The sequence below is a fragment of the Peromyscus californicus genome, unplaced genomic scaffold (genome assembly GCF_007827085.1).
Source record: "Peromyscus californicus insignis strain IS unplaced genomic scaffold, ASM782708v3 Scaffold_7__1_contigs__length_154581171, whole genome shotgun sequence".
Lineage (NCBI taxonomy): Eukaryota > Metazoa > Chordata > Mammalia > Rodentia > Cricetidae > Peromyscus > Peromyscus californicus.
Window position 1 is genome coordinate 152,772,010 of NW_026294595.1, and position 27,774 is coordinate 152,799,783.

A 27,774-nucleotide genomic window follows, 5' to 3' on the forward strand; every position below is an offset into this window, starting at 1 on the left:
GTGAGCCCATGACAATCAAGTTAATAGTTTTGTCTTTTGGAGTATCCTGAGTTTAAAATAGCACAGGGAATTAAGGCAGCAAGAGAGGACGAGGAACACAAAACCTACATTATAATGGCACACATGACACATACGTGTACATGGCAGCAGGTGGAGAACACTGGGACTAAAGTGTAGGGTGGCTTGGTGAGGGGTGTTGTCTGTTTCTTGAGGCTTGGTTTTAAGGACTGCATGCTCAAATGAGTTTGGTCAGATTCAGTGGACATCTCCTAATTACAAGTGACTTCTTCATCTGAATGTATGTGTCCAGTCCCTTGCATAGTACGAGTGGCCTTTCAGTAGAGAGTGGGACTTGGTTGGGTCCTTCCCAGATGGTTTGATTTCCTTCTCTCCAGAACTTGATTAGGACATAGTTGTCTGGCTCATGTTTCTGGGCAGTAAACTTGAGCAGTGGTGCCTGGGCTAATAGCCTCTGCTACCCAACAGGGCAGAGCAGAAAACAACCCAAGTTCATAGTCCATGAGGAACCAGTCCTTGGCTTTACAGGATGGGAACCTCCAGTAGGATTCAGTAGGGTAAATGGTAGAGCATCTCATATGGTGGTAGTTCTGTGTCCCTTCAAGGGGCAGCCCTGAGTTTTAGGAGGGCAATGGGGAGACATATTGTCAGGGTTATTTTGTTTCAAGTATTAATTTGGCCAAATGTCTTTTTAGAACTTGATTCATCCTTTCTCTTTGTGGTGGCTTGAATAAGGATGGCCCCCATAGGCCCATTTATTTGAATGTTTAGTGTAACTGGACGTTTCCATGTCCCAACCACCCGGTCCCAAATAACCAACTCAGAGGCTGAGTATGAATTATTAAGACTTAAAATGTAACTTTGGTTCTCACAGCACCAGAGTAATGGTTTGAGTGTTTGGATAGTATGCCACAGGTTGTCAGTGTCCTCTGTGTTCTTGTGTTGGGCCACCAAGTGCTGTCCTTCTATTAACACTGACAAATAAATGAAATGGCCTTTCTGAGTAGGGCTCATTACAAGGCAGTAATAGGCAATAATAAAGGCATTCTCCTTCTCCTCCTTTTTTTCTTTTTTTTTCTTTTCTTTTCTTTTGAGACAGGGTTTCTGTGTGTAGCCCTGGCTGTCCTGGAACTCACTCTGTAGACCAGGCTGGCCTCGAACTCACAGAGATCCGCCTGCCTCTGCCTCCCGAGTGCTGAGATTTAAAGTGTGCGCCACAATGCCGGGCTTTAGCAGGCCTTCTTCAGTGTCCTCCATTAACTTAGAGGTTTTTGTGACGTGGGACGTGACGTGGGATCTGGTTTGGCTCTGAGTTGTCTCAGACTTCATCCAGTGAGCAGAACATTCACAAACCCAGTCCCTCCTCTTCCTGGGGGAGCTTTTCTGAGTGGGTACCTAAGTTGGAGAAGGGACTCAGGTTGTCATATTTCTTCGGCTACCTAGAATGAGAGATTCTCAATTTCTTTCTCATATTGCTTACCCGAGGCCAGTGTTTGCAGAGTCTAACACAGGGTCTGTGTGAGTTGAAGGGTTTCAGGCCACTGAAGAAGAGAAGGTAGAGGGAGCCACAGCAGCTGCATCAGGTACAGCAGGTAGATCTAAGGGGTCAAGAATCTGGTCTGGATTGGAGGGCGGAAGAAAAACAAGCAAGGGGTCTTATGTATCCTCTTGTTCATCTTTGTGGCTTGTCCTGTTTTTAAGGGGAGTAGAGTTATGGAACCTTCCCTCCAGCAGTGAGCATACTTAATTCCCTCTTGGGAAATAGGACCTTTGTTTGTTTTTTGATACAGGGTTCCTCTGTGTAGCCTCACCTGTTCTTGGCTGTCCAGGAACTTGTTTTGTAGACCAGGCTGGCCTTGAACCCACAGAGATCCACCTTCCTCTGCCTGGGATTAAAGGCATGTGCCATCACCACCCAACTTCCAACTGATTCTCTATGGGGCAGTATTTAATGCTTCTTAGCAATGAGCATGTTGGTACAAACCCTGACTAGGTCTAGAAGGGCAGCCAAAGGCTGAGTCACCAGGACACCCACGGAACTTCAGATTGGGACTCCACGCTCAGCAACATCTTCCCTTTATTCTCATTTAACCTCCAAGAGGACCCAGCCACCAAGGCACTTTGCTGTCTCCACAGTGATTCTAAACTTTGTTCTGTGCACAGAGTCTGAGTCACCGAAGCTGAGAACCTTTCAGTCCTGGTTTTCCTTCTTTTTTTTTTTTTTTTTTTTTTTTTTTGGTGCTGGGATTAAAGGCTGCACCACCACTGCCCCCTGCTTTAAAAAAAAAGTTTATGGCTGGGAGGTGGTAGTGCATGCCTTTAATCCCAGCACTCAGGAGTCAGAGACAGGCAGATCTCTATGAGTTCGAGGCCAGCCTGGTCCACAGAATGAGTTCCAGGGCAGTCAGCTAGGAACAGAGAAAACCCGTCTCAACCACCACCACCCCCTCAAAAAAGAAGGAGGAGGAGGAGGAGGAGGAGGAGGAGGAGGAGGAGGAGGAGGAGGAGAAGAAGTAGTTATGGCTAGGCATAATGGTTCATACCTTTGATCCCAGCACTCAGGAGGCAGAGGCAGGTGGATCTCTGTAAATTCTAGGCCAGCCTGGTCTACATAGCAAGTTTCAGGGCTATGTAGAGAGACCCTGTCTCAAAAAATAGAAAAGGAAAGAAAAAAGCAAGTTTATGTATCTGTTTTTTCCCCCCCTGTGTGTGTAGCTGTCTGTAGAGGTCAGAGGTGTTGGATTCCCTACACCTGGAGTTCCGGACTGTGCATGTGTTGGAAACTAAACCTGGGTCCTCTAGAAGAGCAGCAAGTGCTCTTAAACTCTGGGCCATCTTTCCAGATTCCAGTCCTGGTTTGTTTCTTCATTAGCCCAGGGAGCACTGCAAACAGGCCTGGGGTGTATTTCCTGGGAGGGGAGCTGTGAACCTCCTCAGGAGAGCTAGAATCCTAGATGAGCCCCCATGTTGTTACAGGTAAGAATGGGGTCACAAATCAAGACATTACCACTCAAATGAAGGGTCACAGCAAGGAAAACTTCACTTCTGCCCAAAAGAGTAAGCATCCACCAGAAACTGGAGAGCAAGCACACCTATTCTAAACTGGCTTCCACCCAACACCCTAACGTAAGGGGGCTTTGGCCTTTTGTCCCTGGCTGAAGTTCAGCCTCACAATCTACACCCATTGGCTAATTTGAAAATGGCAATAAAGGACAGAGCAAGGGAAGAAGGAGAAAGGGTGTGTTTTAAGTTAACCATTCCAAGAAACTGTGTCAATGAATCAGTGTGTCAGACATATGGACATTCCAGAAGTAGATTATATCTGAGTGAACAAACACACACAGTCCTTGACACAAGAGCCAAAGGGGAGGACATGAGAGGAAACAGGCGTACAACTACTGAACTTGTTCCATAGAAAAGATTAAATCACTGACATCACTGGGGATATGCTCTTGAGGAGCCCTACGTGGGGCAGGCCCCAGCTCTTCCCAGTGCCTAGATCTGCTTGCTGGCTCATACGTGCTGCACATGTCTCCAAGGGAAGAGCTGGGGTGTGGCAATAGTCCAGAGACAAGCCAGCCCTAGGCCTCCACATTCATTACAATGCTGCTCTACCTGGGAATGGAGACACCTAGTGTCAGGGCTATCTGTGTTAGGGTCAGAGGTCAGCCTGGAAGCTGGGTCTGGGCACTGTCCATGACTGGGGTCAGAGGTCAGTTTGTTGCTGGGCAAGCCTCAGGACCTCACTGCTTTTTCTCCTTGAACCTGACAGGGCATCTTGGTTAGAGGGGGTGTTGGCCAGTGTCGGAGCTCTAGTGGACTGCCAGGGTACAAAGGCTCTTTTCCTGGGACCCAGAACTGGGTCCCCAGCCCCACGGAAGGGGTGGAGGCAAGATGGGGTATTTGAGGAGAAGGGATTCTGTCTTCACAGTCTGCCTTTTAGACCAACCACACTGAAGGTAACATTTGTGGTAAGACCTGCCCAGAGAGCCTAGGCCAGACTGCATTGTGGGGTGCAGCTCCTTCATTCTATTCGCTTGTAGCCTGGAAGGGGGTCCTTTGGGGAGTAGAATGGGGCCCACCCAGACTCAGACCAATAACCTGCAATGGTCAGCAGGAAGCATGAAGGGAGGCCCTCCTAAGTGTCCAGGACGCAGACCTGGGGTAAAAGACCTGGGGCTTGTGTTCTTGGTTGGGATGAGCTGGGTTTCACTGAAGGAACTACAGAAGAATTAAAATGTAACAACCCAGTGAGACACTGTTTCTTTTCCCGTTGCTGTGATAAAATGCTTCTGACAGAAGCAGCTGAAGGGAGGGAGGGTTGGTTTTGCTGCTAGTTCAAGGTAGGATTCATCATGTGGGGAAGTGCCGGCACCTGGAGCTTGAATCCGTTGGTCTCATTGGCTCCACCGTCAGAAGGCAGAAATGAAAAGGGTGCATGCAAGTGCTCAGCTCAGTTTCTCCACTTTACGCAGCCCAGGATCTCCTGCCGAAGGAGTGGACCCACTCACAGCGGACGGGTCTTCCCACCTCAGTGAACAGAGTCAAGATAATCCCCCACAGGCGTGCTCAGAAGTCCTTCTCCCACTGAGTTTTAGATTATGTCAAATCGACACTAACCATAACAGATACAATAACAGAACAAAGTGGAACTGAATGGAAGGCAATGGAAAGGATCCCAGGTCAGCATTCCCACTCTTGATTACCTCAGGCCTGTGGCTAATGCCCTGACGGTCCTCTAGACCCCAAATAGTGGGGCTGACCCTCCGTTGGCTCTGCCTAGCAGGCCTCACTTGAGGCCTCTATGCCTAGAGGAGAGGGTTATATGACTGCTGGAGACCAGAAAATGGTCTCTACCATGGCTGGGAAGCAGTGGCCCCAGAAGCTCCTGGTCAGACCTGCCCAAGGAGAAGGCCTGTCCTTTACCCTGAGCTGCCACTCACCCTGACCCAAGTCCAGGCCTGTTAGGAAGGTTTCCTTGTCCTGAACTAGATCCTTTTCTCATATACTGTATTTGATGCTGGCCTAGCTCAATCCCTTGGCCCACATGCAGCCGCTTCACTACGCCACAAAGTCTCAGTTTACATATATGTAAGGTGGGCCTTCAGGATGGGTATAGGGAATCCAGTGGGGTCTGCTGCACATAAAACCCCAGAACCCAGATCAGGACTGTAATATTGAGGCAGGTTCAATATGGCTTCCAGAGCAACCAACCCAGGATTGGGAATCTAGCCACTCAAATTTTTTTTTTTTTTTTTTTTTTTTTTGGTTTTTCGAGACAGGGTTTCTCTGTGTAGCTTTGCGCCTTTCCCGGAACTCACTTGGTAGTCCAGGCTGGCCTCGAACTCACAGAGATCCTCCTGGCTCTGCCTCCCAAGTGCTGGGATTAAAGGCGTGCGCCACCACCGCCCGGCTCCACTCAAATTTTTAATTACAATATTGATGATGGTGATCATAATGAAATTGTAATGGGGGTGAAGATGGTGATAATAGCGATGGTGATGGCTGTGATGAATGGTTGATGAAATGTTGGTGATAGCGATGGTTTTGATAGTGATGATGATAGCAGTTATGATATTGGCAATAATGATGGTGATGGTGGGAAGGATGATGGTGGTGAATGTGGGTACACCTTCTGGGTACACACCTTACCTGAGCAACTGTGCAAATACTAAGTGAATACAGATAACTCCAGGCTCGTACGGTGGCTTAATTACAATCACTCTTCTTGTGTAGTTAGAAGAAACAACTATATGATTTGTCCTAGGTCCCACAGCTAAAGAAGCAGAAGCAAAGGGTCTGGAGAGATGATTTGGTAGGTGAATGCACTGGCTGCTCCTGAAGAGGACCCAGGTTTGATTCCTAGCACCTACATGGCAGTTCTCACCATCTGTAGCTCCGGTTCCAGGGGATTTGGCACTGGACCTCTTCTGACCCTTACAGGCACCAGACATGCACATGGTGCACATATACACATACAGGCAAAACACCCATTCACATAAAAAGAAAGTGAATGGTTCTTTAAGAAAAAAAAAAAGGATGAAGATAAAGCAGGAGTACAAAGCTGGCCCACAATACATTTATTTTTAATTTTATATGCATCAGTGTTTTTCCTGTATGTATGTCTGTGTGAGAGTGTTGGATCTCCTGGAACTGTAGTTACAGACAGTTGTGAGCTGGCTGGTGAGAACTGGGAATTGAACCCAGGCCCTCTGGAAGAGCAGCCAGTGCTCTTAACTGCTGAGCCATCTCTTTAGTCCCCAGGATACTTCTAAAGAGTCAGAAGAAGTCCAGTGAGATGGCTCAGTGGATGATGGCACCTGCTACCAAGACTGATGTCCTGAGTTAGATCTCTGGTCCCACATGGTAGAAGAAGAGAATCGACTTCCTCAAATCATCCTTGAACCTTCACATGCACACCAAGTCACATGTGCACCGCATGTATACACATGCCCACAAATAAATAAACAAAATGCAATAAATACGAATAAAATGGCGGTGGGTAGTGGTGGTGCACACCTTTAATCCCAGCAGTTGGGAGGCAGAGGCAGGAGGATCTCTGTAAGTTTGAGGCAGCCTGGTCTGCAGAGCGAGTTCCAGGACAGCCTGGGCTACACAGAGAAACCCTGTTTCAAAAGCCAAAAACAAACAAACAAACAACAAAAAGAATAAAATAGCATTCTCCTTACAAAAAAATAAAAAGTAACAGCGAATACAAAGCCAGCCCACAATCCATACATGGTATTAGCAGTCAAGATCATAGGAAACTCGGGGTATAGCGGGGCAGAGCAGCTGTTCTTGGGGAAGAGACCCAGGGTCATTCACTGGCCCTGACAAGATTGCCTTGCAGAAGCAGCTTCAACTCTGAGGCTTAAGATTCTGCAGGGAGGCACTGTATCTTGAGTTTGGGGTCCTCTTGTTCCTCTCTCTTCTCATTTGGCCTCTGACCCTTTCCCACACTAGAGATCTTACAAGAGATTCTATCAACAAATGACTGCATGAACCGGTGAAGAGGCCTGGCTGGCTGTGTAGGCTTGCCCTTGTTCCAGGATGGCTCTTGGCTGCCCCCCAGTGGCTGCTAGGGGCAGTAGAGGGGGATGTGAGGTGACCTTTCAGGATGACGCCTTCTATGCAGATCCTTGGAGGCTTGAGGACAGAGAAGCTCACTGTGGCTCCTTCAGTGGAGGCTCTCACCCCTTTATTTTGAGGGGTCTTGAATTTTGTGCTGCAAATTTTCTTATAAGAAGGGTCATCTGCCGGGCGGTGGTGGCGCACGCCTTTAATCCCAGCACTCGGGAGGCAGAGCCAGGCGGATCTCTGTGAGTTCGAGGCCAGCCTGGTCTCCAAAGCGAGTTCCAGGAAAGGCGCAAAGCTACACAGAGAAACCCTGTCTTGAAAAACCAAAAAAAAAAAAAAAAAGAAGGGTCATCTAGATCTCATGGACCCTGAAGATGGGATTACAATACCAGTGCGGGGTGCTAGGGAGGTGGAGACGGATGGATCCCTGGGACTCACTGGCTGAATCAGCTGAGATCCAGACTGAGAGACTCTGTCTCAAAATACAAGGTGGATAGTACCCAAGGAACAACACATGGAGCTTAGCCCTGGATTACAGGTATGTGTTGCTACACCTGGACTCTAGGTACTGAACCCAGATGCTCATGCTTGTGCAGAAGGCATTTTGCTGACTGAGCCTTCTTTCCCCAGCACTGCTCCCACCCTGCCCATCCGTCTGTCCATCTGTCTATCCATCCATCCATCCATCCATCCATCCATCCATCCATCCATCTATCTATCCATCCATCCATCTATCTATCCATCTATCTGTCTATCTATCTGTCTGTCTGTCTATCCATCCATCCATCCATCTATCTATCTATCTCAGATAGAGTTTCACTATCTATCTATCTATCTATCTATCTATCTATCTATCTATCTCAGATAGAGTTTCACTATGTAGGCCTCTCTGGCCTACTGGAACTCACTGTAGAGCAGGCTGGCCTTGAACTCAGAGATCCACCTGCCTCTGCCTCCTAAGTGCTGGGATTAAAGGCCTGTGCCACCATGCCCTCTGATGCTATTTTTGTTTTGTTTTGGAGATCATTCATTGACATATTACAAAAGACCAAGTCTTAGTCAAAAAGATCAGAGCCCTTGTCCTCACTGGACACTTCAGAGTACGCTGTTGTTTACTTTTTCCTCAGCCAGGCTGGGGCAGGACCTCTGCTGGAGCAAGTCTACTAGTCCTTACGTCACATAACCAGGAACAAAATAGCCAGGCTAGAATGGGTCAACATTTACAGTGGTTGCTTTAATGAGAACACTGGTCTTGAGTCAACTCACTGTCACAGTGGCTAAGTGCTGAGATCCACAGATGTAGCCCAGTAACGGTGGATGCTGGGCTGTTGTCTGCTGGGCAAGGTACCAGGGACAGTGAGAGCTGTGGCCCAAATATGGGCCTCAGCTTCCTCAGAAGGACCAAGCATCATAATACTAGCTGAGGAAGCTTAATTTTTTTTTAAATTACTTTTTTTAGTTTAATTACTCTTTTCTTTCCTACTATAAGTTTGAGGTTTTCTACTAATTTTTATTTTAGATTTTTGAGATAAAGTAGATCAAACTCTTAACATTCTTACCCGGCACCTTCTAAGTGCCAATACAGGCATGCATGACATTCTCTTCTCCCGAAGGTTTTGAGCAGATGGAATACAGTCTATGAAAACTGCTATCACAACCTTGTCTGCTAATTCTAAAATCTAGGTCAGTTCTGGGTCAGTTTCCATGGGCTGCTCTTTCTCTTGTTAGTGGCCACATTCCCTTGCTGTTCAATCTGGCAGTCCTTGAGTGGATTCCAGAAAACGTGAATTTTCCCTTTGTTGTGGACTTCATGCAGCCTTCATGTTCCATTTTTTGGGGGGATGCAGTGGAGTTAGTTGGCAATACTTTGATGCTTGCAGGTCCTGTTTTTATGATGTTAAGCGGCCCTAGACATTGTTTAGGGCAGTTATCAGAGGCTAGACCTTTCTGAACACTACCCAGGGCTATGTGCACTAAGCTTTTCCACCTGTTTCCTGTCCCTGCCCTTTTTAGGACTGCTGAGTAGGGCTACTGCAGATTTCTGGGGTTCCCCCTTGGCCACTCTCCTGACTAGCTCTCTGGCTGCTCCATCTCTGGCCACTAAGGAGGCCTTCAGGGTTCAATTCAATATACACAGATGCAGCCAGACCAGCTGCAGATCTCAAAGCTACAACATAAACACATGCCTCATGGCCTTCCAAGGGGCTTTGGTGTTCTCACTTCTGAGGCACACTAAGGATCTAGTGGAAATCCCAGACTCAATGCTCCGACATGACTACTTGCTTTCCAGGTGTGAGGAGGAAAGTGCAGCTTCGGTTTCACCAGACCCCATGAGAGTCCTGGGAAGGTGATCTCCATGTAGGGTGCATATGGCAGGGAGGGCTCTCCCTAAGATCATTTAACTGGGTGTATACGCCTGAGGCTCCAGTCCCAGAGACATCAGGAGCACAGTTCTACATATAAGTGAGACAAGTGAATCCCCATACGAAGAAATGTAGTCACAGGAAAGTCGTCAACAGTGTAGACTGGGAGTCTTGTGTCCAGGCTGGTTTGTAGCCTCTTCAACGTGGGGGGCTGACTGCGTATTATGGCCAATGCCCGGGAATTTTCTTTCCTTCTCCTTTTTAAAAGATTTATTTATTTATTATTATGTGTACAGTGTACTGAGATTAAAAGGCGTGCACCCTCTGGCCAGACACTCACAATCCTAGGACCGATCGTGTGGCGGCCAGAGCAGGAGTAGGGCAGGGCCTGGGGAGAGAGCCGGAGCCTGGGCACCGGAGCACGCACTTACAGTTCGCAGGTGGGGAGGAGGTCCTTGAAGAGAACGAATGTGCAGCGTAAAGCCTATGGTAACGCTCATTTGACCCGACCTCAAGGATTGGGCTTCCCGTCCCGACGCCACCTTGGCCTCCGTGGTTTCGACTGAGACGCCGCAGCTGGATTCCCAGCACAGCGGAAACGGGTCCCTGCCTTCCTCCGCCAGGCTCGGCCATTCCTCTGAAACTCTGGCGGCGGCGACCCGGCTTCCTCCGACGTCCTCCCTATCCTCGAGGGCGGCCGGCGCGAATACAGGTTGCGCCCCGAAACCCAACTCCAAGCAAGTGGAGAACAGCGGGCGCTGGGCGGAGGGGCGGGGCTCAGGAGGGAGGCGGATGCCGCGGTGGGGGCGGAGCCCGAGGAAAGAAGCCCGCCTAGGTTGGGGTGGAGCCAGGCCCCAGTGTGCGAGCTCTGTGCGGAAGAGCCGGGGCTTCCTTGTACCGGAAGCGGAAGAAAGGACAACAAACTGGCCTACGGGACGGTGGATAAAAGCAGCGTGACCCGGAAGCATTCACCGACGCACCGCCCCTCCCGCCCAATAGCGCTGCCTGGGGACGAGCCACTTCCTTTCTGCGCTCCCGCTGGTCTAGTGAGCAGGTAGGCCACGCGGCGGGCTGTGTGCGCGAGTCGGGTCGGGGTGGTCCGGGTTGGGGAGGTCGCGGGCGTCTGGCCCGGGCGATCGGGAATGGGTCTGGCTGGGGCCGCAGTCTCGAGTGCGGGCCTGGCCGACCTCATGGCTCGCGCGGTGACTCTGCAGGCACGGCCTCGACATGCAGAACGACGCCGGCGAGTTCGTGGACCTGTACGTGCCGCGGAAATGGTAAGCATCTGAGGTCCTTGCCTATCCGTTCGCGCGGCCCCACCACGCGTACGTTCCTCACCCCTTTTCATCCACTTTCTCCTTTTCGCGGCCCACCACACGCACTGTTTCCTTCCATCAGCTCCGCGAGCAACCGCATTATTGGTGCCAAGGACCACGCATCCATCCAGATGAATGTGGCCGAGGTGAGCTGGGAACCCGATGGTGAGGCTTGTTCCCGGGGGAAAGGAAGGAGGCAGCTAGGCCTTTATGAGTGCCTGCCTTCCCAAGCATTGGTGGTTTCCTAATAAGTAGGCTAAACCTAAAGCGTGGGGTCGGGTCGAATCTCCTAACTCCTTTTCTCTATACAGGTTGACAGGGTCACAGGCCGGTTTAATGGCCAGTTTAAAATCTATGCTATCTGTGGGGCCATTCGAAGGATGGTGAGTTTTACCACGTGGACCTTTGTCTTGCAGTACTGTTGACATTTGAGCTGTGATGGTGGTGTCCCTTACTCTGGAATAAATGGCTGGCAGGACAGGTTTGCTCTTGCCTGCTTAGGTCTCAACACCACGGAGTGCTTGCTCTAGGAAGATTTAGGTGGTTGGTTCTTCCTTTATGTAAAGCTCATTCTATCTCTTCTGGGTGTGGGTACAGTTTTGGGTCTGGTAGTACATGCTCTGTCCTGCCAAGCCGGGAGCTCTATGAGATATTCAGGGATTCATTTTTAATTTTAAGGGTGAATCAGATGACTCTATTCTCCGATTGGCTAAGGCTGATGGAATTGTCTCAAAGTAAGTGGAGGTGGGGTATCACATTGGGGTTGAGTGGCCTGGGATTTCCCAAGAGATACGGCTTTTAATATCCTTTTTTTTTTCCCCCCTTTGTTAGGAACTTTTGACCAGAAGAGATCTGGGAATATTTGTCATAAATAAAAGTGAGAAAGTACCTTTGTCAGTTGAGTCTGCTTTTAGCATGTGGGCAGGGCTGGTGTTTTTACAGTGACCTGAACAGGGGTGGCACACTCATCTGAAAGGAAACAAACTAGAGCGTATGTTGCAAAACCAAGTTTTACTTTAACAAAAACATTTTAACACCATTCAAAACCTACCCAACACACGACATTCTGAGGTCAGATACTCTCACAAACACTTGTGCCTACTGTTGGGTGCTAAGGGCGCAGCACCAGGTCTGTGGCATTGGGTCACAGTCCAGCTGGACACCACGGATATAGCTCAGGTTTCTGGACGCAGTCGCCAGGATCATTTGGTTTAAGGGTTGGTTTTGTTGCGCAGTGCTTTATACCACACAGCAGCAGCTCTCGGCATCACCGAAGAGGACAGGGAGGACTTCCAGCAGACCAGCTTGGTAAATAATAAACCTTACTACATAAATATACAAGCTTAAGTTACTGCTGTTTACCAGCTTTAACATTAACTATACATCTAGAGGAAACTGCCTGGGTATGTCCTCCAAGGGTAGCTTGTAAGTTGAAGCAGTGTCTAGGAAGTTCATTTTAAACAAAATGATGGGACTACCTTGAAGATGACATTTTTGCAGGACCATTGTCTTGCACCCAAGATGGTCTAGGGGTATGGGTTTGCTTATACCAGCATAAGCAGGGTCAGAATAAAACACTGGTTTGTCACTATGAGCAAGGTTCCTTCATGCTCAAGCTGTTACTGATTCTCCTGTCCCAGGCCTGAGAGGCATGAGCATTGCTGGGGATGTGGTGAGGCTGTGAAGCTGAGCAGCTGCTAGCAGTAGGTCTGGTATCTACTATGGGAGCCTAGGCTGGTGACCAGGTTCACCAGGTTACAGGGAAGGCCAACAGTCCTAAGAAAGCAAAGGGACAATGGCACAGTGGGTGTACAGGCAAGTTGACCTAGATGGCATGTCCGTTGCTGTTAGGGGGCAGGGCCAGTGTCTTCCTGCCTGAAGGTCAAGTGTGGTTTCAGAGTTACACCAGCAAACCTTAAACAGGACCAAATCCCAAATTATACCTTTTCTGCACCACAATATTGCTTAGGAAAAGTCAAGAGCCTCAAGTCAGCAGTTGTCTTAAAGGTTCAATGCTGCAGGCAAAAGTTTCTGGCAAGAGGCGTGGGTGGTTTTAGCCAATCCCTGCTGTATATGTGATGGCATAGGGGTTTCACAGTGACAGATGCTTTGACAAATGTCCAAAGAATAAAATCAGAATGGGTCAAGGTATCTGCCTTCCCCTCTACCTTGACAGGAAAGGAGGCAGGGTATCAGGAGATGGCATAAGTGTGACTGGCAATATCAGCATGTTCAGGTCTGGATACCTAGGTCTCCACAGGAATGGTCTCACATCTGTGATAGGTTGCAAAGGCTGGACCTCAGGATTCACCACAATGTAAACCAGACTGGTCTCAGGCACATGAAAACCAAGCCAAGCCTCACACTTCCTTTACTCCAGGAAAATTCTCAGAAGCACCTTGAGGTGTGTTGTGCTTCTGAATGAAAGCGGTGTCTCTTTCCAAGGAAATGAAAAGTCACCTTGGGCTGTGAGGGGCAGATGCAGTATTGGAGGGATGGGACACTAGATGCCTCTGTTCTAGCCAAGCTACATGCCTTTCTACCAAGCAGCCTCTCTGCAGGGTGCACTGTTCGGGGCTAGAACTGCTGGGTGAGGCGTCTGTAGTGAGGTAACACTTGGTTCTCAGGGAGGTACAGGGCCAGTTCCAGAGCCACAAGCACAGTGAACTCAAATCCAATGAGATCTCTCCTGTTGAACCGGAATCTTTCCTCCAGCTTCTGCAGTGAAGGAAGCAAAGGGTGAGTGGCTCAGCCCCACCTGTGGTCCCCACCTAAGGTTCAGTGCCTGGCACAGGGTGCTCGTGCTGCGTGCACACCTCTGCACTCACGTCAATAAGCTGCTTTACTTCACTCTTGCGGAGGTCACTGCTGATCTTGGCAGCCAGCAGAACACAGGCGCCAGCACACAGTTTGCGGTTCTGTTTGTTGAGCTTGCCCTGCAGTACAAGCTTCTCAAAGTACACGTAGGCCATGGATACGGTCACAGGTTCCAAGCTGCACTCTTCAGACAGGTTCCGCATCTCCCGTTTTAAACTGTGGGTGGGATGGGAGCCATGTCCCTGGGGCAAATCTATGGTCATTGAGACTATGACGAAGCAGCAGCCACCCTTCTATGGCTATACCACGTGTTGTGGGCTGTCAGAAAAGACACTCTGTTCTCCAAGGAGAAAGCCCAGGGTCAGGTTATGTGGCTGGGTAGGGGTATCTGCCTGGTCGTTTCTTACCTCCTAATTTTGCTCAATGTCAGTTTGATATGAGGGAACTTCTCCCTGAAGGTCTCGTTCATGTCCTTTTTGAGGTCTGCAGGCTTCACATACTCTATAACCGTGGTCTATAACAGAAGTAGAGGTAGGTGGAGCCTAGATGCCTTGAAAGTGGATGCCTTGTGGCCTGGGTTTACAGACATGAGTATGGGACTTCAGAGAGGTACCGGTATTTCTGAGGATAAAATGGCTCAGCTTGTCTGCCCTCTGTACATATGTGCCCAGGCATCCAAAGCTGACCCCAGAAGACTGTCCAGCATGGCTGGCTATCTTGCTTGGGCACATTGTCCTTGTCTATGGCCCTGTCCCCCTACCTGCTGGTGTTGGATGGGGACAAGGCACCCTGGAATGGCTCTTCTGGGTTTCTGAGTGTGGAGGGTGCTCACAGTTTATTCCCCGAACCCTAAACAATGTTAGGGCTACGGAACTCACCATGTATGAAGCAAAGATAAGTACCCGCTTGTGCTTCCCACATGGCCACTGTGGGTCATCCAGGAGGTTGGGGTTGTATTCTAGTGCATCTCCCCCATCGTTTCCTGTAAGCAGAGGCAGCTATTGACACCCTAGATCCTGATCAGAACCCATGCCACACCTCCCCTACCACACCCAAGGAAGAGGCATCACATCACAGCAAGGCTCCCAGGTCAGAGAGGGACTCCAGGTCAAGGGCAAGGGCTTGAGTATAAGAAGAGACATCTGGACAGAACCCCCTTCCCACACTGATCCTTTCTTCTGCCCGATTCAGGCAGAGCCTAGGGCCACACTATCTGGAATCCTTTTCCTCTGAGAAGCCTCAGTGCAGATGTGGCTTATACTGCTGTCTGCCCCATCACTGTCCCTGGCCCAGCCAGTGCTGCTGCCTCCCTTGTGCCATGGCTAAGGCACCTAGACTACACTACCTAGTTCTGTGCCAGCTGGTGTTGACTTGGTAGGCACAGGTTTGTGTCTTGAACCTGGTGGAGGCCGGGGGATGCTGGGCCGAGGCTGGGGCAGCAAGCCATGGCTGTCATTCTTGTGTGTAACCAGGGCATTAGTAGGGTACAGGAACTTTGCATAAGACACGACCTGGAAAAGCAATCACATTGGAGCTCAGTCCTGCTTCCTCAGGCCAGAAAGTGCAACCAAGTTCTGCTTCCCTCCACCCTCCAGCAAGGAGCCTGAGGGCCATACTGCTACCCACTTGGAGCAGGTGCTCTTATGTCAGAATGTCAGCTTCCATCCCTGACCTGGGGTCTGCAGTGTGCAAGTCTCCCCATTCTGGAAGACCCCTGGCCTTGGCCCACTGTAACAGAAGCAAGGTTAGGTGTGGGATCCCAGGGAGTCACCTACAGCTGGTAGTGGCCATGTATGGTGGACTCTTAGGTTCTTTCTTGGGGTGGTATAGGCCAGCTAGTGATAGGTATAACAGGATGCGTGGCTTGTTCCCAATACTGTGTCTTAGATTAATGTGTGAGGCACCTGTCTGCCTAACTCTGCTGGCCATTGGCTGGCCACAGGGCTCTTGCCTTTCCATCTGCTCCCAGTTCAACGCCTTCCAACTCAAAGACCATCTCAGAAGAAACAGAAACGCCGCCGGATGGGTGCCTCTGCTTCTGGCTGTCCACCCTCAGGTCACTGTAATGATTAGGAGAGGGGAAGGGCTGTAGTCCTCTTCCTGCAGTCAGTGGGTGGATGCTTGACCCACAATGAATCCATGTGGCAGCCTTGTCTGCTCATCCACCCACACAGAAGTAGATGGGCATGACCTTGGAGGTGCATGACAGGTTTCAGGGGAAGGCAGTCTATATCTCACTCTTGCTCCAAGCAGATGTCATCGGTCAAAGCATCAAGGAGCCACCACTCTGGAACACCCCTGAACACTCACCTGTTCTTGGGCTCAGATCTGCTTCCCTGGGTGCTTCTAACCCTTCATATGCAGTCACACTCAGCAGCTGGCCTGGGATCCTGAGAACTGGCTACCTCCTACTCTAGACAGGAGGTTTCTCTGTGCTGACTATTGTTCTGTGGGGTCATACACAACACTACACTGCCCCAACAGCTGTTTGCTTCTTCCCTGAATTACCTTCAGGACACAAGTGCCTGGGATGGTCCTAAAGTTTTAGGAGCAGCCGGGCAGTGGTGGCGCACGCCTTTAATCCCAGCACTCGGGAGGCAGAGGCAGGTGGATCTCTGTGAGTTCGAGGCCAGCCTGGTCTACAGAGCGAGATCCAGGAAAGGCGCAAAGCTACATAGAGAAACCCTGTCTCAAAAAACCAAAAAAAAAAAAAAAAAAAGTTTTAGGAGCATATCTGAGGGAGGGGCAGGAATATCTCAGTCAACCCATATATAGTTTCACCAGAACCTATGGCCCTTAGGGAATAAAAACCTGAAATGCAAGTTCCTAGGCTGTGGAGTCTAAGGACCCAGCCTACACTCAGTGATGGGCTACACTGATGCCTCGTGGGCTGGGCTCAGCGGGACCAGGGCTTATCAGTGTACACAGCATGGGATCTTACCTGATCCGCAGGCCCTCTCCATAGGGCAGGACTGAAAAGGCTGCACACAGGGACCGCTTGGCACAGATGAGCACAATCCTGTGGGAGGCCCAGGTCAGAGCAGGGCAGTAATTCTGTTCTGCCTACATCTGGGTGATGGGAAACTGCCAGAGCCATTGAGGGGACTTGGATTCAGGAAGTTAGGCATGGCATCTTAGCACTTGGGCCTGATTCCCTAGAGTTGCTTAGTAAGTAAGCAACTCCCTGTTCCCTGAGGAGCACAATAGTGCTCCCCTGACCCTGTAACACACAGGGCCATAGACTTCATGTTTCCTGGAAGCACAGGTCACCCAGGAAAGGGCAGGCCTCATTTGCACAAAGATAGGGCACAGGAAGGTGAGGTCAAAGTTCATCAGCATCAAGCCTCAGTGGTCCAGACAAAGGCAAGGCCTAATGCTACTAGAGAACACCCAGATCTAATACAAAGTTCAGTATCCAGGGGCTTAGGAACCAAGGATTTGGGTCCTCAAAGCTGTAATCATAGCCTGCCCTTACAATCTTAGTGCTCAGGCTCTGCAGGGAGCTACCTCTGGCCAGGTCCTGCAGCAACATTCCCTGGAGATACCAGGGTGACCTACATAGGGAAGGGGGACTCTGGGAATCCAAAGTGGTTCCTAGAGTGGGTCAGAGTGACTGCTAGTGCAGTGCCAAGGGACATACCCAAGGCACTGCCCCTGCACCAGTGCAGGACATATGCAGCTGCCCAGAGCCCAGCCTAGCACTGTTTAGGGAACCAAATACCAGTCTGAGTTCAGCCTCCCACAAGTTCCCCGATATACCATACCTCCTTCTGTGTGCGTCCCCAGTGTGACTGCTTCCTCCATGGGCTCCCAAGGTTACCCACGTCTTATCTTGTGTACACCCCTCCCCTCCATAAGAGCACACCTTTTATCCTGGGCACATTTGGGGTGGAGCACATTTCTGCCTTCCTCGTTCTCTTTCCCAAAGACCAGAGTCTAGCTGGTGGCTCTTCTCTGGGATTGTACAGGGCTGGCTTGCTGGCTTGGCCATGTTAGCCAGGGCCCAGCTAATGTAGAGGAACATGAGCACCCAATTCTAAAGGGTCAGGAGACAGGCCATGGGCGATGAAGAAGCCCTTGAGCTGAAGATGCTGCTGCTAACAAAGGGCAAGGCCCAGACTTCACTGGCTGGCCTTCAGAGACACAGCCTGGACCCGCAGTGTAGGGAGCACAGTGGACAGTTCAGGGCCAGGCCCTGCATGCTCTTACCTGCTGTTCTTCGTGTCATACTGCCTCATGTTCTTAATGAAGTGGGTTTTCTTCAGGCCTTTGTGTCTTGGTGATCCAGATGCATGCTTGGTTCTGTAAGGTAAAAAGCAGGTTGTTCTTGCCTTCCTTGTGGCCCCAGGGCAGTTGGAACTCAGGACCTTGGAGTAGGGGCAGGTAGGGTGTATACCTCTGCACTGAGGCACATCCCACTGCATCTTCCAGAAATTCAAGGGAGCAGCGCTGAGATGTGACTCGTCTCCTGTAGGGAAGACATCATGACCTCAGAAAAGCCAGGACCACAGACTCTAGGAAGCCTTTGCAGCCAGGGTCCCTCAACAGAACTGAACTAGTGTGGGAATATGCAGGGCAGGGCTCTCATGAAACTGAAAGGCTTCAAGAACCTGTGAACCAAGACTGTAGTGCAGAGGGAATCCTGTTCCCTGCCACAAGGTTGCCAACCTTCCCTAGGTGGGAGCATCTGGTACACAGCAGTTCCAACAGGCTACATCTCTCAGAGGGCCTGCTTGTACCAGACCTCTACAGCACAGTGAACTCTTTGGGGCTGTGGCCCATGCCAGGAGCACAGTGTAAGCACCTGTTTAGGCTGCTACTGCTATTCAAGTCACACACATACACACACACACACACACACACACACACACACACACACACTCTCACACCCTTCCCTCCCAGGAGCTGCTCTGGCATCTAGAACATTCTTTTCCAAATCTGCAAGTAAGAATTCCCTCCTGGATTTTGGGTTCTAGCTCTGTGCTGCCCCTCAGGAAGGCCTGTTGGTGAAAGTCACTAATGGAAGGTAATATCTCTGCCTTGGGAGCACTGATTCCTATGAGTCAGGCTGGCTCCTGTGTCCCCCATGCTTGTACCCAGGAGGGCAGGACATGGGAGGCAGTTTCCCATCACTGTGTGCCAGAACAGGGCTTCTTCAGGCTGAGAACTGAGACCCCACAGACCCACACCTTCACACCGAGACAACAAACTCAGGCATGTAGTCCAGGGTCTAACAACTGCGGTCATTTACCAACCTTCTGGTCCTTACAGGACACAGTGAGTCAAAGTCACAGCAAAGCTACAGGGTAGGCTTCTGGAGACCAAGGTCACAGTGTGGGAAGGCAAGATATGGTCTGTGGTTCTGAGGTTGAAGTGCTGAGGCCTCTGCCATTGGGGAGTCTGTGCCAGCATCCCCCTGAGAGGACAGAGGCATAAGGAACCTCAAGCTGAGGCTGAGGCTGCGCCAAACACCATGGCTCCCTGCCATTGCCTTTGAGAAGGAGGGGCCTGTATCCAGACCCAAGGGGGCTGTAGCTTTCCATCTCTACTCTCCTATTATTAGACAAGTGGTACATGTTCATAAAGGAAAAATAAGGAAAAGCTAGGCATGGTAGTATGGAGGATGCTGAATTTGAGGCCAACCTGGGCTTTAAGATACCTTATCTCTTTTTGTTTTATTATTATTTATTTAATTGACCTCCTAATCCCTCAGCCTCCACTGCTGCCTGTTGTGATTACAGAGAAAAACAACTCCTTCAAAAGCCACCCATCTAAACACCGTAACTTCTGTCAGACACCAGTATTACTGTCTGGGCATGAATCACTGTGACATAGGGTCACAAAGATACCATGATTCAATCACTTCTTGCCACAGCATCTGTGGGCATGTCTGTCTGTCTGTCTCTCTCTCTCTCTCTCTCTCTCTCTTTCTCTGTGTGTGTTTATGTATGTGTACATGTGTGTGGTGTGTGAGTACATGCATGTGGTATTGAGGATCTTGAGTCTCATACATGGTAGGCAAGTTGCTCTATCACTGAGCTAGACTCTAGTCCCTAGCATCACCCATCACACCTGTCAAATGTCCCTGGTCCATCGTCACTGTGGTGCAGGATGCCTGGGCCATTAAGGATTAGTGATATGTGTCAAATACCCTGGTTCACCCTCACTTAGACGTAGAAATCTGGCCAAGGAATTCACCAGGACACATAGTCTGAAGCTTCCCAAACAGAAGCTGAGGCTACACACATGAGCCACCTCAGCAACTGTCCAGGCATTTTCAAACAAAAAGAGTCGAGCCAAGTGCCTGTGGGATGCTTGGACCTCAGCAACTGTCCAGGCATTTTCAAACAAAAAGAGTCGAGCCAAGTGCCTGTGGGATGATTGTATGATGGGCAGACCCCCTCAGACCCAGCACTGCTGACTTAATAGTAAGCTCCTGGGCAAGCTGTGTGGCCCTTTCTGGCAAGCTCAAAGCAGCCAAATGGCTCTCCAGGACACACGGCTACCAAGGCACAGACAGTAATGCCTTTCTCTCTTCCCTGTAGCAGGATCTGCGTGTGTACATGCTCTGAACCCAAAATATTCTAGAAGTGCAGCCGATGATGAGGTCAAGTACTGTCACACAGCACTGTTAGGACACCACCCACTCAACAATGATGGAGGAGAAGGTATCGCAGGAGATGGTGTGGATGGTGGCGGTAGAGATGTTGATGGTGGTAGTTACCTACTTGGGATGGCAGTGGTACTGTGGACAGTGTCACTGGTGGGGACAGTGTCGATGGTGATGGCAGCTGAAGTGCCTCAGTTGTACTAACTGTTGCTGTGCATACACTATGCTTGGTATTCTTGTGCCTCACTTTGCTCCAAGTTGCCCTCACCTGATGGGCACTAAGTGGCTACTTCATAGTTAAAAAGCTTCCAGTGGTGTTGGAGGCCAGCAGCCAAAGGCATATCAAAGACACAGAGATGAGGTGAGCCTGACATCCAAGGCCTTCTGGGAACCCGGAGAGGAAAGCCCCAGGCTGGCATTGAGCCGGAGGCCCCAGGCAGTGGGGCCAACAAGTGACTCAAGATCAGAACCTCTCGACAGCTTCCTTCAGGGCTCTGTGGCTGGCTGGACACAGAGGGGTTCCCAGACGGGGGAAACTTAGTCCCCAGTGCAGTATTCCCCCTAGAGTTCCCAGTCACAGCCATGGGGCCTATGGCTGTGAGGCTGCCTGCCTGTCCTTCCAGAGCGACAGTTGGGGCGCTCTTTCGCAACACTGGAGGTTTCACTGACTTGTGAGTGTGTGTGATACAATTAAGCCCAAGTTCCCTCATTAGTGAGTCCTCTAGCTGGATTTGGAAATCCAGCCATGAGCCTCTAACATGCCAAAGGTCCAAGTACTCTGGTCAGTCAAACGGTTCAAGGTACCTGTAGCTTAGAAATGCCTATCCTTGAGGACAAGAAAAACCTGCATATCAGACATGGGGATGTGGAAAGGAAGGGTCATATGGGGAGGCTGCTACTACCAAAGAGGCTGAGCTTCAGCTTGTTACTAGAAACTTCTAAAAGAGCTCCTGGGCCTTTAGTGTTGGCACCTGCAGATCTGAGCATGCCCCTTAACAGCCCCTCTTACTGGGATGCTAGTGGAATTATGTTCCCTCCAAATCTGCATGTTAACCTGGGACCTCAGAACATGACTGAGCTTGGAGATATGGTCTTTAAAGAGATGAACAGGGGTGGCCCTTAATCCAATGTGACTGGTGTCCTCGGGATTAAGGCACAGACACACAGAGGGAGGGCAAAGTCTATGAGGCCAAGGGTGAGGCCTTAAAGGGAACCTGCCACACCTTCTTGGGATTATAGCTTCCAGAATGTGAGAAATAAAGTCTGTTGTTTGAAAGAAACCCTGTCTTGAAAAATAAAAACAAAAAGTCTTGTTTGGGGCTGAAGAGATGGCCCAGTGGTTAAGAACCCTGGTTGCTCTTCCAGAAGACTCAGATTCAATATCACCTGTAACTCCAGTTCTAAGGGATCCAACACTCTATTCTGACCTCTGTGGGTACTAAGCACACACATGGTACACAGAGACATGCAGGTAAACACCCATACACATAATTTATCAGTCTACTGTCTGCAAGGGCTTTGGGATGGCTCTGGACTTCATCTGTGCAAGAAGGTGCTCCCTGGTGCTCTGCAGGACCACTGTGTGCCGACTGCACACAGGCCCTTGGATTATGCCGCATATTTTGGCAGCAGCCATTAACTAAGCATGAACAATGGGGAGCTGCATCTGGTGGACACCAGGCCCATACTGTCCCTGCAGCATCATTAACTGAGGTCCCCTTCCAGCAGGATAGTTGGTTCACATGAGGTGTGGCATGGTCAGATACCTGCTTGACAGGTAGGGCCATGCAGCTCCCCGAACATGCCCTTGTCTGTGCTTGTCTCAGAAGCAGGAGATACAGCCACTACCTCACACCAACACTTCAGAGGCTGTGACACTCACACTCAAGTGGTGGCATAGAGAGGTCAGTCTGTCCAAAGTCACACAAATAGTGCAATTCAGTCCAGGTCCTGGTAGGCGCCAAGCCTGTCACAGTGGTCCAAGTCCATGGTTCCCCCATCTTACTTGCACAGTTACTTCCATCTATTAAATGACAGAAGCCACAGGAGCTTGCAGAAAACCAACCAGAACGGAAGACAGAAGTGAACCGACTAAAGACACCTCCAGAGGATCCTGCAGCTACCAGCCGGGCCTGTGGCAGAAACAAGACACCAGCCCAGGAAGGCTCTGGAGGAGGGTGAACAGGTGAGGGCAGGCACCTTGTCTAGAAGCACGGACAGAGGGAAAGGCTAGGGGCCTGGGACAGGAGGGATTAGGACCAGTCAGAATGGCAAGCTCAGACAACCTTACTGGCTAGGAAGGTGCCACATGAGTGCTCACAGTGTGTTGGGTGTTTAGGGGACTGAACCTGCCTAGAGAGGATTAACCAAAAGCTGAATGCACAGGTCTGGAGCAGAGAAAGGCAGCTAGCCTGAGGTGGAACAGAATGTGGAACCCGAGGGAAGAGTCTGGGACCTGAAGGAAGAGTCTGTATTCTGAGGCCCTTAGGGCCACCTGTCTGACGTGGCATTCCCTGAGGTAATTATCCAGGCAAGGCCAGGTGGCTGATCATGGCCCTGGGATCTCATTTGCAAGTCCACAGAGGCAGTGTGGAGAGCTGTGTCAGATCTGTCCTCAGCTGCCTGGCTTGCTCTTCTTGCCACTTTCCAGGCTCTCTAGAAATGGTGTGCTCCCTCAGGAGCTTGTGAAATGTTCCCAGTTGGTCCAACATCTTGTTCCCTGTGGCTTCCACCTCCCTCATAAGCAGGTTATTTGTAAACCCAGTCCTCAGAACTGTACCAGGGAGGCACTACTCTTATTCAGTTTCAGGTAGGGAAACTGAGGTACAGAGCCATTCAACTTGTCTGAAATCAAACAGCTGGCAAGAGAGGAGTAGAGTCCTGTGTCCACAGCTCAGCTACTCTGAGGACAGGCCAGGTTCTCCTAGTGCAGACCCTGTGCTCAATAAACAAGACAGGATCATACCTCACAGTGTGCCCTGAACTGACCCCACTGGGAGTAAGAGTTGTGCTGGTCAGCAGAAGGGCAGACATGTGGGATGTCTGTGTATATGACGCTCAGATATGACACTCTATGTGACAAAAGGTATCTTGGTCAGGAGATGGCTGAGGAGGGTGTGAGGAAACCTAGGAGCTGGTCTGTGGAGTAAATGGTGGCCACGCATGGCGTATGTCAACAAACATACATGGGGAGTCTCACACTCAGTTTCCATGTACTGTTTGCATATACCTTGGCACCTCAACTTGAAAACAGCTAAAAAAAAAAAAAAAAAAAAAAAAAAAAAAAAAAAAAAAAAAAAAAAGAAAACAGCTAAAAGCAGATAAACAAACAAAAACACTAAAGAACAATCTGGACTTTCTGTTGCCTCAGCTGACACTCCCCAGACAACTAGAAAAGTCCAAGTTGTGGCAGACCTGGACTCTGCATCTCAAGTTGCCTATTTATACAGGACAGTGTCTACCCTCGCTCCATGTGCTCGACTGGGAAGAAGAGGCCAGGGTCAGGAGTGAGGGGGTTTGTTAAAAGGGCTCACCCATTTATTGGTTCTGCTGACCTAACTCATCTCAGAACTACTCCTTAGCAACCTTGCTGCCAAGGGAGTCCACCCCTGCTCTTCAGTCAGCACCTGAAACCTGACTACAGACCTTAAAACCTGCTTCTGTATGTGACAGGTTCCCTTATTTGGTGACTTGAAAGATGGGGAGAGGTCTAGGTAGGGCCACCTCCCTGTGGCTGAGATTCTGTCCCTATTAGGGATCCAAGGAGAGTGAATGGTCTATGCAGGCTTGGGGCAGACTCAGGAGCCACCTGCCACATGACAGGCTGCAGAGGAGCCCCAGCAATGAGCCCAAGCAGTACTTCCACCATCATGGCCAGCATGCTCAGGGCCTGGGAGCCTCCCCTGCTAAGGAAGCACAGGTGGCAGCAGTCTATCAGGTGTTCAGGGCTGGTCCCCTGCTTGAGCATCATTTTGGCTCATCATAGACCCTATCTGCCAAAAACCAAACAAATAAGCAAAAAAACCTCCACAGTCTCCTGATGAGTCTCACTTAGTCTTAGGCAAAGCAAAGGTGCCTGGTCCCAGCACTCCATGTAGGGGCCTGTGGTCTAGCAGCTTCACAGAGAAAGAGTGGGGTCTCAGGGCAGGCACAGGCACCTGGCTGTTCTAGAAAATTGACTACTCCAGCACTTTTCAGCCCCCCAGTGAGCAGATGCTGGGCACAGACTAATGCATGGATGCTAAGTGGCTCAGTGGCCAGTTAGGACTGCCTAGCCCCACTTCCAGACCAAAGTGGAGCACGCCCTCCTGCCTCCAGGCTATGCCCAGCTCTCTGATGGTGGGTGTGTTAGGCTGCAATTTGCAAAGTCATTTGCATGTGGGGACTTTCCCTTCCCCCTCATTTCTGCGGCTGATACTATGCAGGGCTGTTGTGAGTTGAAGTAGTTCCCCAAAAAGATCCATCAAAAGCCCAGCCCTTGTTAGAGGCCTTAGCTAGAGACAGTCTAGGAAGGGATCACGGTAAAAGGAGGACAAGGAAAGTCTATGAGGACACACATGGAGACAGGGAGATGGAACAACACAGCATGAGCCACAGGGCACCCAGGCCTGTAGAAGCACCCCCCCCCCCCCCACACACACAGGCTACAGCCTGACCTCCAGTGATTGGCATCCAGGGCTAAGGGAAGAGCTTGCTGCTGTTGAGAGCTCCCAGGTTTGTATCCTTTGTCACCATGGCTCTGGAGATACATACATAGGCTTTCTAGGCAGAAGGCAGCAGTGGTGAGGTAGCTGGAATGCATGCTTCGAACCTGATCATAGATTCTGGAGGTGAGCCTAGCCCAGGCATGCGGCAAAAACAGACGATAAACAGTGCCAAAAGCCCCATGCAGAAAACCAGGGTGGTTCTGTCAATAGCTAGAAACACTTTGGGGGCCCCAAGCTGTAACAAGTTGTCACTTTACTGAGTCCTTAGGATCATGTGACCCCAAGGAGAAAGAGCTTCATGTCAGCCTATTACAGCGGGGAGACTGAGGTTCTAAGAGACCCATTAGGTGCTCAAGGTCATAGAGCTATTGGATGGAGGAAAGCTGGCCTGCATTCTTTGCGACAAAGCCTTCAGGGACTCTAGGGTTTTGCTTCTTAAAAAACAGACAATCAGGCGGAGGGATGGCTCAGCGGTTTAAGACCACTCACTGCTCTTCCAGAGGGCCCACAGTCCGTTCCCAGCATCCACATGGCAGCTCGTAACCGTCTGTAACTCCACTTCCAGAGGATCCAACACCCTCACACAGACATACATGCAGGCAGAACAACAATGCACATAAAAACAAAACAAAAGCAAAACCCGAAAAAACCCAACAGATCAAGAACTAAATAAATCTGGGAGCCAGTAGCTCCCTTTAACAGGCCAGCTACTACTGTCTCTTCCAGTCACAGGTCGGGAGCTGAGAGGGTAGAGTCCTCTTTCTAAGGGCCTGTGCTCATGAAAGGAAGGGTGACAACTCTAGGGCAGTGACAAGAACTTGGAAGCAGAGCCCAAGAAGAAAAGACGTCTGCCACAGGCAGTTGTAGTTGTGGGCGGTCAGGCTATCAGAATGAAGTGGAAATCAGAACTGGGAGGGCAGGAGATGGCTCACTGGAGGAGCTAGGGAGGCAGGAGTACCGAAGGGTGCCTCACCCACACAAACTTCAGCCTGATTTTCAGTTCTGCTCTTCACAAGGGGTCCAGCTAACACTCTGGGACAAACTGACCCCTTGACCCCAATGGACCCTTCTAGGTCCTGTAGAGAAGCATGGCCTGGCCCCTACCTGCAGGTTAAGGTGGTGACCACAGAAAGTTCAGGCCCTTCTGGCCACACAGACACGTGATGCAGGGTCAGATGTCAGAGAACTTTTTCCCATCACAGATCTGGGAGGCACCTCATCACTGTGAGCCTACAATTTAGCCCTGATAGACTTGTCCAGGGTTTCCAATACCTGGGAGCTACCTGGCAGTTCTGCCCTAGTAGTGGGGCCTGCCCAGAAGGGACCATAGTGGCCAGACTTGGCTCCTACTGCCATTCTTCAGGTGAAGACTGAGAATGCAAGAGGGGGCTGAGACCCACATGGTAGCTGTGGACACTGGGAAGTGGGCACAGTCGGGGGATGAGACGGTGGTTAGGAATAAGAGCTGCCCTGGGTTAGACTGAGGGGCCCCTAAAAATGATCCAGGCGGGGCAAGAAGTACAGAGTGCAATGTGGTAGGTCCTGAGTCCAGCAGGTATGGGATGGTGAGGAGAAAGCTCGGGCCAGGTGTACACACAGCACATCCAAAGTGTTTGTGAGTCCCAGTGCTTAGGGTACTGATAGAATGGACAGGGGAGGGATGTGTCTGAAGTCAGTTGGCTGAGGGAACTCTGAAATCCATGTTCAGGGGAATCTCAAGGTGAAGAACTGTTCCCAAGAACTGTTCCAGGAGCCGACAGCTTTAATGGAACTATTCCCTGTATCTGGAGGCTGACAAGCTTCAGGATACTTCAACTCTGTGTCATGGGCTGACAAAGCTCCAGTAACCCCAAATTTGTTCCCTGTATTCTGGACTGATGCTGCCAGATCACCTCAGGCCAAGCAAGTCAAGGGCAGATGGGACTACAAGGTGCTCTGACTCTTGCATGATGGGGTGATGTGCCCTTAAGTACTTGAATGATGGACCTGGGGCCACCCCTGGGCTGGTGGGCTCAGGCCATCCTGACCCTTATGTCCTGGGCTGACCAGTCCGGACCATCCAGACCTCTGAGTGCTTAGCTGATGGATCTCAGGTGACCTCACCTGTGTGCTGCATGAATGGATCCACCTCACCCCAACCATGACCAGGTCTGCCGAGCCCGTGGCTTACTCGAACCCTTGTGACCCGGGCTGCCAAGCCCACAGGTCACACACCGGGCGTGCTGGCTAGGCCTCTAGGACACCCCAACCCCAGCGTGCAGCCCGCCCCGCCCAGCCCACTCACCTCTGGCGCTGCCCGTCCAGGCCGAGGCCGGCGGGCGCCGTCGTGGGGCTGAGTAGGCCCTGGGGCGCGGGCCTGGCTGGCAGCCCCGGGAGGCCTCCGGGTGGAGCGGGCGGAGGCGCAGGCGGCTCGCGGGCCTCGGTGGGCGGTGGTGGCGGCGGCGGGGGCTTCTCGCCGCCAGGACCCAGGCTCGGGGGCCGTCCGTCCAGGGAGATGTTGTTGAGGAAGAAGAGAGCGGCCTGGCGGCGCCGTGAGTCCCCGCGCCTCCGAGGCACGGACGACGGGTTTCGGGCGGCCGGCGCGGGCCTGGCGGGGCCGGGGGCCGGACCCGGGGCTCCTCCCGCCGCGGCCGCGGCCATGCTCGAGTGCGCCGCCGCGCCGCGCCGCCGAGCTGCTGCCCATTGGCCGCGGCGCGCCTGCATGCAAATGTCACTTCGTCACTCCCGCCCATTGGCCCTGGCGCGTCCACATGCAAATATAGTCTCACTGTCCCCGTCCATTGGCCGCAACGCACCTACATGCAAATGAGCTTCACTGAGCCCTTCCATTGGCTAGCGAGGTGTACCGTGCCCTGGCGCTCCCCTGG

General features: G+C 50.9%; 2 protein-coding genes, 1 long non-coding RNA gene and 1 pseudogene across 6 annotated transcripts; 2 read left to right on the top strand and 2 right to left on the bottom strand.

Moving 5' to 3' along the window:
- Positions 1-10,224, bottom strand: LOC128100472 (uncharacterized). Its single transcript, XR_008214806.1, has 2 exons — positions 1,499-10,224; positions 1-1,413 (listed from the first exon to the last, which is right to left on the bottom strand). It is a non-coding gene; the product is annotated as an uncharacterized LOC128100472 (long non-coding RNA).
- Positions 10,225-10,440: 216 nt separating this feature from the next.
- On the top strand, positions 10,441-11,667 carry Rps21 (ribosomal protein S21). Its single transcript, XM_052722645.1, has 6 exons — positions 10,441-10,512; positions 10,673-10,735; positions 10,857-10,920; positions 11,086-11,157; positions 11,453-11,508; positions 11,606-11,667. The coding sequence occupies exons 2-6, from the start codon at positions 10,686-10,688 to the stop codon at positions 11,613-11,615; spliced, it is 252 nt and encodes an 83-aa protein (XP_052578605.1). The 5' UTR covers positions 10,441-10,512; positions 10,673-10,685; the 3' UTR covers positions 11,616-11,667.
- A 99-nt stretch (positions 11,668-11,766) lies between these two features.
- Positions 11,767-27,562, bottom strand: Cables2 (Cdk5 and Abl enzyme substrate 2). Of its 4 annotated transcripts, none has more exons than XM_052722642.1 (10): positions 27,192-27,562; positions 17,988-18,059; positions 17,801-17,893; positions 16,533-16,610; positions 15,543-15,651; positions 14,937-15,102; positions 14,470-14,573; positions 13,999-14,105; positions 13,603-13,807; positions 11,767-13,492 (listed from the first exon to the last, which is right to left on the bottom strand). In XM_052722642.1, the coding sequence occupies exons 1-10, from the start codon at positions 27,545-27,547 to the stop codon at positions 13,352-13,354; spliced, it is 1,431 nt and encodes a 476-aa protein (XP_052578602.1). In that variant the 5' UTR covers positions 27,548-27,562; the 3' UTR covers positions 11,767-13,351. The 4 variants fall into 4 exon arrangements, with proteins under 4 accessions (XP_052578602.1, XP_052578601.1, XP_052578604.1 ...); XM_052722641.1 differs by having other exon boundaries at positions 13,591-13,807; XM_052722644.1 differs by lacking the exon at positions 17,988-18,059.
- Positions 18,069-27,774, top strand: part of LOC128100468 (60S ribosomal protein L18-like) — a 35,926-nt pseudogene continuing 26,220 nt past the window's right edge.